Source organism: Larus michahellis, chromosome 14 (assembly GCF_964199755.1).
Source record: "Larus michahellis chromosome 14, bLarMic1.1, whole genome shotgun sequence".
Lineage (NCBI taxonomy): Eukaryota > Metazoa > Chordata > Aves > Charadriiformes > Laridae > Larus > Larus michahellis.
The window spans coordinates 2565909-2579088 of NC_133909.1; the positions used below are offsets into that span (position 1 = coordinate 2565909).

General features: G+C 53.0%; 1 protein-coding gene across 1 annotated transcript; it reads right to left on the minus strand.

Annotated features, from left to right (window-relative positions):
• Positions 1–517: 517 nt before the first annotated feature.
• Positions 518–7238, minus strand: LOC141751196 (tektin-3-like). The gene is made up of 7 exons (XM_074607589.1): positions 6624–7238; positions 5981–6064; positions 5259–5329; positions 4834–4977; positions 3749–3971; positions 2377–2531; positions 518–868 (listed from the first exon to the last, which is right to left on the minus strand). Exons 1-7 carry the CDS (start codon positions 7200–7202, stop codon positions 652–654), a joined length of 1473 nt encoding a protein of 490 aa, XP_074463690.1. The 5' UTR covers positions 7203–7238; the 3' UTR covers positions 518–651.
• Between the last annotated feature and the right edge of the window lie 5942 nt (positions 7239–13180).

Below are 13180 nucleotides of genomic sequence, written 5' to 3' on the forward strand. Positions count from 1 at the left end.
TCTTGGAGAGATGAGCCGGGGGCTCCTGAGGTCACAGGAGCCAGGAGGGAAACACCAGTGCAATACCCCAAAGGAAACAAGGGGTGTTCCTGGAAGAAGGTGGTATTTGAAAAGTCATGGCATCAGGTGAAGTCCCCGGGCACTGGAAAAAGGGAAACATTGCACCCATTTGTAAAAAGGGTGGAAAGGAGGGTACGGACCTGTCAGTGTCACCTCTGTGGCTGGGAAGGTCATGGGGCAGATCCTCCTAAAAGCCACGCTAAGGCCCATGGAGGACAAGGAGGTGATTCGAGACATGGCTTCACCCTGTGCTTTTTCCACATCAGACTCCAAAGGAGGAGGACACGACACTTTTTCTCCTAAAATCACAGACCGAATGGGTAGGAATGAATCCCCGTGGGTGGATTTACTCTTAGTTGCATCCAGGATATTTCCAGTTACTTTCTGGCACGCCGTGAAAGAGCAGTGGAAAGAGAAAAACCAAAGGGAAAAAAAAAATACTCCAGGTAGACCATGTGACATGCAAAGTGATAATTTAATTTGTAGCCAGGCTTCCATCAGGAAGTGGAAAGTTAATCATGTACTATTTAAAGCATATTGACAAAACTGATAACTCCGGTAAGGGATGCCGTGGGGTGGGCTGAGCCCAGCCTAGATGGGACCCAGCAGCCGCGCGGTGCTGGGAAAGGTCTTGCGCATCGCCATGCACTTCTCCTCGTCAATGAACAGGGAGTTGGCTTTGACGGCCAGGTCGTGCTGCAGGACAGCCTTGGCACGAACCAGCATTTGCAAGGTGTCCTGGCTGTCTCTCAGCTGCTGCTGAAGAGTCTGCACCGTCTCTTCGATGTCACGGACCTCGTTGACAAGGCTGGAAAACAGCAAGGAGCCCTCATTAGAAGTCCTGTCACGCGGGTGGTTTCTAGCATGGCGTTGCTGATGGGCCCCTGGGGCATGGGTTTTCCCCCTTCACCGCGCTCAGTGAACATCTGCTCGAAGGCTTCGGCAACGCGCAGCCGCGTCTGCCAGAGCAGGTGGTGCCACCAAGCAGAGTGACGAGCAGCTGTGGTTTCCCGTTCCTGTTCGGTTTTGTGGGTTTCTTGGCTCCCCCTCCTGGATTTCCCCGGGCAAGGGTCCTCCCCACACCCACGGGTGCACAGGCAGCGAAAGAGGACAGCTGGGAGAGGCTAAAAGCGAAGGTGAAACAAGTGGAGGATGGAACAAAGGATGGCGTGAGAGATGCTAAACAGGCTCTGGGGCTGGGTTTAAATTGCTTTGAAAAGGCTTCCCAGGGAGCCTCCCCCAGCGGGCTCCCAGGAGGAGGTGTGAAGTTCAGGGTGCCTGATCCTCCCCAGCCCCTCGGGGTGCAATGCCAAAGAGCTCCCTCTGTCCTTGACAGGATTTCCAGTGTCCCCAGGGGAGGTGAGCACAGCCCTCACTGCTTCTCCGTGTGGTGCACAGAATCCCAGGCTGGCGGGGGTTGGCAGGGACCTCTGGAGATCACCCAGTCCAACCCCCTGCCAGAGCAGGGTCACCCAGAGCAGGTGGCACAGGAACGCCTCCAGGCGGGTTTGGGATGTCTCCAGAGACGGAGACTCCACCACCTCTCGGGGCAGCCTGTGCCAGGGCTCTGCCACCCTCACAGCAAAGAAGTTCCTCCTCCTGTTTAGGTGGAACTCCCTATGGTCAAGTTTGTGCCCGTTACCCCTTGTCCTGTCCCCGGGCACCACTGAAAAGAGCCTGGCCCCATCCTCCTGACACCCCCCCTTTCAGTATTGATAAGCGTTGAGAAGGTCCCCCCTCAGGCGTCTTTCTTCCAGCCTGAAGAGACCCAAATCCCTCAGCCTTTCTTCACAAGAGAGGTGTTCCAGTCCCCTCATCCTCTTGGTAGCCCTTTGGTGTCCCCTCTCCAGCAGTTCCCTGTCCTTCTGGAACCGGGGAGCCCAGCACTGGACACAGCACCTTGCACAGCAGCTGCACCCTTGCGGTTACCCCAAAGGAAGGACCTAAGAGCTCTCAGCATGAGCCTGTTGGAGAGTAAAGGGCTTGTCCTTCAAACCTGAGCCCATCCAGCCGCCGGGAAGCAGGCAGGAGAGAAGACGGGGTTGACGCAAGTAGGAAAAATCCAGCCCCTCATGGGGTGGCATCAGGCCGCCCCCGGCCATGGGGTACAGCCTCCGTTGTGGGCGCAGAGCTCTCCCAGCACCCAAAGGCTGGGATACCCGCTCATTGCTTTTGATTATGTCGGTGCACTTCTGGAAGGACTCTTTAGGGAAAAGAACCAACCCCCCATGATTAATTTTGTCATCCAGCGATGCTCCCGAGTGCTACCACCCGTGAGCCCTCGAGGTCCCCGCCGGCCCCGCGCTCCTGCCTTACCGCAGCTGGGCAGTGTCCCGGCACAGCTCCATGTTTGGCCTCCGAGTGCGCTCGTCCAGCCGGGTCTGAGCCACCTTTAATGGAGGCCCCTGGTCCCTAATGGCCTTTTGGATGGCTTCTATATTCCTCTCCGTCTGGAATATTTCCTGCACTGTCTGGCGTAAGAAAGAAACACATGCATAAATTTAAAAAATGTATTCTCCAGCGGCAACGTGATTTCCCTTTTCTGCCATCCATCTGCAGAAAAAAACCAAGTTCAATTAGCAGACCCCGGGCTCAGACTGCTCTCACTCTGCCATAGATGGAGGCACAGATCCAGCAGCCATTTCTCTGTGGGGAAAAGCCTCTCTTTGCTCTTGCTGTCACATCAGAGGAGGTTTTGGAGCAGTGACGGATCTACTGAATTACCCGCTCCCCAAAATTACTGCTTGCAGGAACTGATCGTCCATCACTAGCAACTAACAGAGGGCAGGTTTTTGGCGGATGCTCGCTGAAGGATGTGGCACCAGCCCGCGATGCTGCAAGCCCAGTTTCTGCTCGGTTAATCTGTGCCGAGCACTTTTCAGGCAGCTTTCCATGAGAGCCAGTGGTGCGAGCCTGCTGCCCATGGCTGATCTCCACTTCATCTGCTTGGCGGAGCAAACACACCGATACCTGTGCAGCCACCACAGAGTGCTGAGACCGAAAACACGTCCTTGGAGGAGCAGCAAAGCTGCAAACCCCACAGCAGACACCCCAGCAGAGTCCCAGTAAAGCCCTTCTGCAGGGCAGCCAGCGCCTCTGAAGTAACTAGCGCTGATGCAAGTAGCGCTGGCATTTTCTGCTGGAAATCCCTGTGCTAGCAGGCTGTCAGCTGGGATGAGCAACGGGCAGTATCCCTTGGGATGAAATTACACTGCCAACTCATCCTGCTCCAAGAAGAAAGTCCCCAAGAAAGCTGGGCAGGGGCTGTTTGCAAGGGCATGTAGCGAGAGGACGAGGGGCAATGGTCTAAACTAGAGCAGGGCGGGTTTAGATGAGACATTAGGCAGAAGTTCTTTGCACTGAGGGTGGTGAGACACTGGCCCAGGTTGCCCAGAGAGGTGGTGGAGGCCCCATCCCTGGAGACATTCAAGGCCAGGCTGGATGAGGCTCTGAGCAACCTGATCCAGTTGAAGATGTCCCTGCTGACTGCAGGGGGTTGGACTAGGTGGCCTTGAGAGGTCCCTTCACACCCAACACATCCTATGACTCCATGATTCTAAATGATGCTATAACCAGGTTCTTGTGGTGACCGTTCCTCTGCTGGGGCCAGGTCTGCGTGGAGGGTCGCGCTTTGGAGGTGTCACCGGGAAGTGACAGTGTCACACCAAAAGGGAGGGGTTCAGGCTACCTTGGCCAGGTGGGTCTGAATCTTTCTCTTGGCATCGGCCGTCTCAGCGATGCGGTTGGTGAAAGCGCCGTTCACGGCGTTGAACTGCCGCCACATCTGGCTGTCCGTCACCGCCAGCAGGTTCTCGATGTCGTCCCGCAGCTTGGCGGAGGCCGCCCGCTCGCTCTGGGAGCGGAGGATGTTGTCGTTGGTGAACTTGGCCCAGGACTGCGGCACCGAGATCCTGGCGGGGAAAAGGAGAGGCCCCCGGTAAGCTGGATGTGGGCAGGCATGGACCCTGCCAGGGAGCAGCGTGGATTCACTATAGCTTAAATCTACACTTTTAATTGGACTGTATGTCATAGTTTAACCCCAGCCAGCAGCCAGGACCACGCGTGCGCTGGTGCAGTTCTCCCCCTTCCCCCCAGAAGGGAGAAGAGGGAGAAAAGGAGGGGAAAGGGAAAGGGAAAAACTCGTGGGTGGAGATAAGGACAGTTTAATAGAACAATAACAGAAACGAACAATAATAATAATAATAATAATAATAATAATAATAATAATCATAATGAGAGAAGTCACTCTCACCACCCCTTGAACTGGCACCTTCCCGAGCCCAGACCGCATATTCCAACCCCGCACCAACCCCCATTTATATCCTGAGCATGGCATCTATGGTACGGAATATTCCGTTGGCCTTTCCCTTGTTCTGCCTATGCTCCTCCTCACTTCTATGGGAAGCCGAAAAGAGTCCTTGAAAAGTATAAACATCGCCTAGCAACAACTAAGACACATCTTTGAAAATATGCATAAACTTAAGGAGCTGTTTCAGCAGAGGTGCTCCGCTGAATTAATTGGCAGGCTGATCTCTCAACCCCTGGTAGAATGTTTAATGAGGTGGGACTGGCTTTCACCCTCTGGATGTTTGGCATCCAACTGTCAGCAGAGGGTTGTGCTCCCTTTCCGAGGAGCGGAGAGAAATGACCGCTCTGAGGGAGGTGTCTCCAGGCGGGATGGATCTGGGTTGGGGACAAGCAGCTCCCTGCCAGGGAGAGGCACCGCGTATCCCGGGGACAGCTTGCTGCTGGGGACCGACAGCGTGCACTCACGTGGCATCGACCTGCTCCACCCCTCGGTAGTAACTGATGCCCTGGGAGGTGTTCATCAGGTGGTGGCACCTGTCGTCGATCCGGTGGGCCACCTGCTTGTTGGCCAGATCCTTCTCCAGATTCTGCTGGGCCGCCCGGTTGGACCTTCAACATGGAAACAGCAGCCATCGGTGGGGACGTACGGGTGGAATGGCTTCCTCCCCGTTCCACTCCCCACAGCAGCTCCTGGCCCCCCGTGCAGCTCTGTCCTCCCACGAGCATCACCGCCCGCATGCCATGGAGCCTCCATGGGCTTTATGCCTGCGGGGTGTGGGGATAGACAGGCTTCTTCTGGGGGTTCACATCTGCTGGGGTTCTGCTGGGCTTCTGGTGTGACCACAAATGCACATCAGCCCTACGACATGAGAGAAGGAGCTCCTCCTTACGTGATCTGGGCTTTGGCCTTGTCCAGGACCTGCTGCATCTTCTCCTGGCACGACCTGATGACATCGACTTCCTGGGCAAAGGCAAAAGAGGACCCCATCAGTGTCCATACTCACTCGTCCTGGTCACACTCCTCCCCTTGGACCTCTCCAACCCTGCACACAGCAAGAACTTGCCTGCTTGTCTTCCTGCCCAAAGCAAACAGGCAGGAAAACTCGCAGCTGGGCCTGCGCCCAGCGCCCTGGAGGGGACAGAAGGGTGCTGTGGCTGCAGCCACGGCCTTTGCGTTCCCTTTCAGGGTGGGTCAATAAGCATTTTTTCACCTTGACCTCAGTGTCAAGCGGTGGTTAGTCCCACTACACGGACAGGGACACATCCTGGTGTGGACAGGCAGAGCGGTTCCCTGGACCACTACACACTTCCATCCCCAGATCAGCACCTGCCCTTTTTGCTCCCAAAATGTTTTCCTCCCCAGGAGGAATCCCATCCGTACGGGACAAGAGGAGATGGACTCAACTTCGGTGTAAATGCCCAGGCTGAATTTCTGAGACACATTCAGCTCCACCGGAGGAAGTGTGTTGCTCTCAGCTCACTTGACTTCAGCACAAACCCATTGCCTTTGTGAAGCTCCGGCTGCTGGAGGCAGGTGATCAGTGCTCCAAATCCCATAACTTTGAAATCCAGTAAAAATAGCTTCAACGCATGATCTGAGTTGCCAACTTACTGTTAAGAGCTGTTCCTCCACGTTGTCGTGGACCAGGTCGATGCCCATCCTCTTCTCCCGGTGAAGTAAGCACTCCTGAGCGACCTGTTGGGGACACGCCATCACCGCTGGCTGCAGGGGCAGGGCTCTCTATGGGGACCGTCCCCATCTCCAATAATGTAAGAAAAGAAACTCTAGGTGGGCACGGAGATGACAAGAGGGGGAAAAAAGTGGCCCGGGACAGCTGGTTTTGCAGAAAAAAAGCAGCCGAGCTGCAACATCAGCATTAAACCATCATGAGGGAGCAGACGTGTCCCTGGTGCAGCCACAGCTGAAACGGGGGACCTGTGTCAGCCTTGACGCCCACCTCGCCAGAGCCTCGTGGTAAGACACGGGCTTTTGTCTCCCAAACCGGGATTTTGGATGTACCGCGTCTAAAAATATTGAGTTAAGCAAATGCTGCTCTGACGTGCTCAGCCTGTGCTGATAGGGGATCCAGCAGATGGCAAGGGGGGGTTTGTTTACTACTAACTTAACTAATGGCCTCTTAATAAAAGCTTTCTAGACGTTCCGGAGCTGCAGTGAAACTTCATGAGACGTTTGAAGGGCTGCAGATGTTTCAGCAGTAGGCTACAGCTTGCAGCGCGCCGGGACGGGTGCTTACCCGGAGAGGGGCCTCCGCCTCGGCCAAGGCTCTCTCCAGCCTGGTCTTCACCTCTGTGAGCGCGTTGGTCTCCCCGATCACCTCATCTAGCTCGTGGCAGAGCTCCGATTTCCAAAACGCGATGTCATTGGCGCGCACTCCCAGGTTTTTGGTGCTTTCTGCTTGCGTTTTCTTGGTCTGCTGGTATTTGTGGTCAATGATGCGGGAGGTATCGGCTCTCAGGCGCTCCGCGTTCTTCTGGGAGGTCTCCGACTCCCTGTAATTGGTCACGTTGGACTTGTACCAGTCTTCAGGGGTGTAGCGGGTGAAGACGGTGGTTCTGGTGGAAACAGATGGAAGCTTCTCGCCGGCGGTTATCCCCTGGGAACTCTTGGAAAAGGCAGCCAAAGTTGGTTTGCTGGCAGCCGTTCTGTAGTAGGTGCTGGGCATCCAGGGGAGGCTGTAGCTCTGAGGCAAGGGGCAGTAAGGAAATCGGTTCTTATAGCTTGACGCCATGGTGTGGATGGCAGGGAGAAACCTGGTGGGTATGGCCCTGGGATGGGCGAACTTTGCTGGTAAGGGAGAGCCGACAGACTCCATGCTCGACCGCTGCTATTCGTCTGTCCCGTCCGTGTCCTGCACAGAGGAGGAGAGAGAGGACAACCTCAGCAACCTCCTGCACTTGCCTTACTTCTTACAGCAACACCCGCAACTTCAAACACAAACAGCGACGCACAGAGCGCCCTCACAGCGCCTGAACAGGCCTAAACCCCTTGAAAACAAATCCCTCCTGACAGCATCCCAAACATTTGGATATAAAAGCGTTTGACTTGGTTGTTAGTATCTAGCATCAGGTCTTGGAATGCGGAGAAAAACAAATCACGGCCGTAAGGAGAATGACAGATACCGTGCCTTCCTTTTCCTTAAATCTGTCAATCCAGTCAAACTGGAGTTGCTCATTCTCTGCTGTTCCTTTGTTTCTTTTGGCTGGCGTATCTGCTGATCTTCTGATATTCCAGAGGTCATTTTCTCTGTAAAAGTTCCATTCCCAGCCCCGAGGGCTGCGTCCCTTTTGGACACACATCTGCTACCGGCCCAGCGCCATTTGTGGGTGGGTGAGGGACTCCATCCTCACCCCCTCTATCTTCCCTTGCCTTAAATGCTGGAGTGAGGAGCCTGCAGGTGAGCTGAGCTTTGCAGGACTATATCCAAATTTGAGCCCCCCACACCCCTATTTCAGCCTCAAAAGAGGGGCCGCCTCTTGCCTTGCAAAGGAGGAAAGGTGTCGATGGCTCACCTGGTGTAAGATCAGTGTACGTGGGAAGGAGATGGCCCACAGTCTTTTCAGAGCGCTTGGGAAACACCAGCCTTGCAGTAGCCCTAGGAGGAATGGCCACACATGAAGATTTTGCTACCAAGAATTGCATATTGTCCTCTCCAGCTTGAGGCTGTCAATCGATGGTTATCAGCAAGATAAGGCAGGGGGCCACCAAACACACCTCATCTGAGGACAAACACTCCGGAGGGGTACGTGGTGCTCGGTACGAAGCTCTTGTGAGGTTACAAGTGTCACCCAGGGGCAGGAATAAGTCCCTCAATACGGCTGTTGTAGCCAGCCTGACGTGTCCTTCCCCTAACACCGTCCCGTCCCCACTGCTCCCAGCCTGGCTCGGAGCCCCAGGGGAAGATGAGGACACGGGTGTGCTACAGCAAGATCCCTGATGGGAGTGGCTGTGGGACAGGCAGCGGGAAACTCACACCCTCAAATTTAGCAGAAAAAGAAGCTTTCGCAAACACGACCCTCCGAGGCAGTTTGGCAGAACCGAGGACGAAATGTCTGCGCTCAGGTCCAACAGAAACCACCGTGTGTGCCACTTCCCACAAACCGCTCCCTTCAGCCCTTTTGTCCCGGCTAGTGATAAATGACGGCGCTTTCCCTAGCTCCGTGCCGCTTTATACCTGAGGAACAGCCTTGGGAGGGTGGGAGGCAGCTTCCCTGGCTCCCACCCCCACAAATAAACTCTGCCCTTTCAGATACTGACAGACACACGTTTAGGAAAGGGAGGGAAAACCCCTTGAGAACGTCCCAGGGCTACTTTTCCCTGCATTTCCAGCTGAAATAAATGCCCCTGCATCCCCCTTGGGATAAGCCATCCCAGGGCGACAGTTTGTGCCATCCCTGAACACGGACACAACGACAGGAGCCCCGACCACCTCATCCGGGTACATTTAGAGGACAGAAGAGATATGGAGGGGGATTAGGAGAATGACCTGTTTTTTTCCCTCCCAGTTCAGGGACATACTCACCCTGCAGAGGCTTGGGGGTGTGCAGGGGGGGCTGCTACTCAGTGCTGTGCTGTCAGGTTGGGTGGCAGCACTGCCAGACACTGCAGCATCCCCAGTGCCCTCTGTGTCACAGAACCAGGGCAGCGTTGCCGCTGGCGCAGGGTGCTCAGTAACCGGGTTCTACGCGGGCAACTCCCTGCAGCCGCTCTGGCAACCCGATGCAGCCGTTGGGCAACGCATTGCTGTGGATGGGCGAGCCGGGGCCAGCCCTGGGCAAGAAAATACCCTCACATGGCATCCTAGATCCTGCCCTGGACAACCTACTGCCCTCCATGGGCAGGTTTTGCAGCCCCTGGGCAACCAGGTGCAGCTTTTGGGCAACTGTTGAGCGGCTTAGTCATATGATTTGGTTTTAGGGAAGTGGAATAATTACTAAATTCGCCAAGAATACAAAAATACAACATTGTTCACACAGTAAGGAAATCATAAAATCCAGAGGCTTCTGAGGTAGAATACAGCCGCAGCTGGCACGCGAAGAATGCAACATCTGTGATTCCCTGTACTAGGTTGTTTGCGAAACTACACGAGCGATGGAATGGAACTGTGTGGAGTTTTGCAGGACGCAAAAAAGGATTAGACACAGTTAAATTGGGCCTGTTAGAAACTTCTCTACCTTTGCCTCCCTCTAAAATTACCAACGTCCGACAGTACCCACTGCCTGCAGCTGCACTTGCAGGAGCAGACGGGGTGGCATCAGATTTAGAAAAAAGAAACATCATTAAGAGCACTCACTCGCCTTATAATTCACCGGTGTGGCCAGTAAAGAAACCAACCGGGCAATGGCGTTTCACAGTAGATTACCGAAAGTTAATCGCCAACACTGCACCCCTGACCGCTGCAGTTCCGAATATCGCGGAAATTGTGACAATGATAAAAGGAGCTGCTCGTCCTTGGATGGCTGCCTTAGATGTAAAAGACAGGTTTTTTATGATTCCCCTCCTTGAGCAGGACAAAGCGCGGTTTGCGTTCCCATGGAAAGGAGCCCAATATATTTTAACCGACTTCCACAAGGATACGAGCATTCCCCCACCATTGCTCCTAATGCTTTAGCTAAAGTGCCATCAGAGATTCCTGTTTCACAGGGATGTACGGTATACCAATATATTGATGACATCCTAATAGGGGGAGAGAGCCAAGAAAGTGTACAAGACATGACGCAAAACATCCGACAAACATTATCGGATTTAGGATTGGAAATTCCAGATGCAAAGTGTCAGGGACACGCAGAGGAAGTTAAATTCCTGGGGGTCTGGTGGATTAAGGGAGCTGCTTCTGTCCCTCAGGATACCCTGAAAAAAACAGAACATGGAGAGAATCCTTCCAGCACGAAGGAGTTACAGCAAGTTCTGGGAACTTTAAGTTATTGCCGTAAACACATCCCTGGCTTTTCCATCATTGCTCGCCCCCTTTATTGGTTGCTGAAAAAGGGTAGATCCTGGGAGTGGACGGAACAACATACTGATGCACTGGAATTGCTAATAAAGGAGCTAAGGTTATTCCAACAACTTGGCCCCATCCCTCCAACTGACCCTGTCCATGTGGAATGGGGCTTCAGTGAACATGGTTCTCATTGTAACTTGTGGCAGAAGGGACCAGCAGGACCGGAGAGACCATTAGAATTTAGCTCTCACTCCTTCAATGATACTGAGAGCAGATATTCAGACCTTGAGAAGGGTTTACTGTCCCTGGTGCGAGCATTGCAACGAGCAGAGCAGATAAGGAGAGAACAAAGCGTGGTTGTTCGGGGCCCTTTTCGTCTCCTAGATGTGGTCCGTCAAGGGACAGCACCACCAGCCGGCATTGCCCCGAAAGCCACAGTTCGAAAGTGGTATGCTTATTTCGAAGGCATTAATGAAATCATGCCAGTCTCTGAAGGCAGTGTTAAAGTATCCAAGCTCCAGAAGGATATAGATGGTGCCCTGTTGTTCCAATCCCCACCAAACAGACCATCTCCAATCCAAGCAGCACCTCCTCTGAAAGAAGGCAGCGATCTTACAGGAGTGTGGTTTACTGATGCGTCGTCTCACCGTGAGAACAATAAGTGGAAATACAAAGCCGTAGCACTGGAAGTAGCAACGGGGGAAAGAGCAATTGAAACAGGAGATGGTAGCGTGCAAGTAGGGGAACTCAGAGCTGTCCTAGTAGCTGCACGACATGGGGCTACTCACATTTACACTGACTCATATGCTGTTTTTAAAGGAGCCACTGAATGGATCGGACACTGGGCAGCCAACGATTGGCAGGTGAACAGAGTCCCAATTTGGGAGACAGATAGTTGGAAGCAACTGTTAGAAAGAGGAGTCAGAGAGCATTGCACATTGGTTGGGTAAAAGGTCATGATCGTTCGAACTCGATCACTGCTCAGTTCAACCAACAGGTAGATAGCCTCACGTGGCTGCAGCACATTGACATTGTAGATGATGGTGGGGAATGGGAACGCTTACTCGAATGGTTACGTGTTAAGCGTGGCCACACAGGCCGTGCTGATGTGTATCAGGAAGGACTAGCCCGGGGGTGGCCTGTATCAGCTGAACTGTGCGAACAAGTAGGAACTGCCTGTTCACAATGTCGCCTACGGCTCAATAAAGATCATCCGAGTAAGGCGCCCCCCTTACCCATTCGGGACAAGAAACCATTGTGGCATTCCTGGCAAATTGATTGTATTGGGCCCTTGAGATCATCAGGTGAGAAAAGAGACGTCCTAGTAGGAGTGGAGATTATCTCTGGCCTCACTATGGCCACCAGCTTCAAATCAGCTACCGGGGACAACACAGTGAAAGGCCCACAAGGGTGGTACAGCACCCTTCCCCTTCCTGAGGCAATCCAAAGTGATAACGGTTCACACTTTACCGCTACGGTGGTACAAGATTGGGCCAAAGAAGAAGGGATTCGATGGGTATTTCATACTCCCTGCTATCCTCAGGCTAATGGCATTGTTGAACGCACCAATGGATTGGTTAAGCGTTTTGCAAAAGCTCATGAACCTGGTTGGCATTTGCGATGGGATGATGCCACCTATCAATTAATAACAGATGGAGTGGAGATGGCTGTCCTAAAATGAAAGCTTTCTGTGTATCTGCCAATATCCTCACTCCAAAAGTTCCCAATGAACCAGGAAAATACCTAGGACAATTTCAGCCTGGGCAACCTGTGTTAGTGAAAATGCCTCAAATTGGCACAGTACCAATGGTGCTAGCTACTCCCCAAAATCCCCATGCATGGGAAGCCAAAGACTGTTCAGGGAAGATACACCGGATCAGCACCCGGTGGATCTCGCCCTCTTTTTGACCCCGTCGCTCAAAGAAGACCGAGCAGATTCCCTTTTCTTTTGTGTCTTACAGGAACCTTAGATGAACTGTACGTGGACAGACAAACTGTTGCCACCTCACAACGACTGAAGAGAGATGTGACTGGTATCTTAGGAACAGGATTGGGAGTCTTAAATAGTATAGATACTTGCAAACAAACTAGTCACAACTACTAGTGATCTAGACAAATTAAAAGATCCTCTACAGTCCTCTCGATCAGCATTGGGAAATCACCAATGGCTTTTATCGAAAATATTGCCTCAGTGGGAAGAAACAGGTCAAAAAGGACCATCAGCTGATCACAAATGCACTTGGTACAACCCAAAACAATGTTTCTTTGGCTCTTAGTTGTACCCAAGCCCAAGTGTGGATGTGTAGGAATGCATCTGAGAGAAAATGGCTATGTGAGCCAGCCTCCCTGCTGTGAGAGATTAGATTAAGAGCAAAACAGGCGGTAGAAGATGGAATTAGTACATGGGGAAAACAGGAACTGAGAAGGTAGAAAACATGTTGTGCTAATGACTAAGCAATTTACTATGCGAATTCTTGTAACCAATCTGATGTGTGAACGAACTGCATGCACAGCGCCTGGACAGTGTAACTCGCTGATCAGAAATAAGCGAGTCGCGTGTACGGCTACAACACAGGGTATAAAAGATGATGATCGGTGCTTAATAAACGGCTTCTGTTGATTCACATTGGATCGTCTGGAGTCCAGTTATTTCTCCTCAATCGAACACAGTAGAAGCAGCCGGCCAAGGGAGGGGATTGTCCCGCTGTGTTCAGCGCTGGCGCGGCTTCACCTGGAGCACTGTGTGCGGTGCTGGGCCCCACCATTGGAGAAGGATGGGAAGGTCCTCGGATGGTGCAGAGGAGGGCAAGCAAGGTGGTGACAGGGCTGGAAGGCATGTCCTCTGCGGAGCG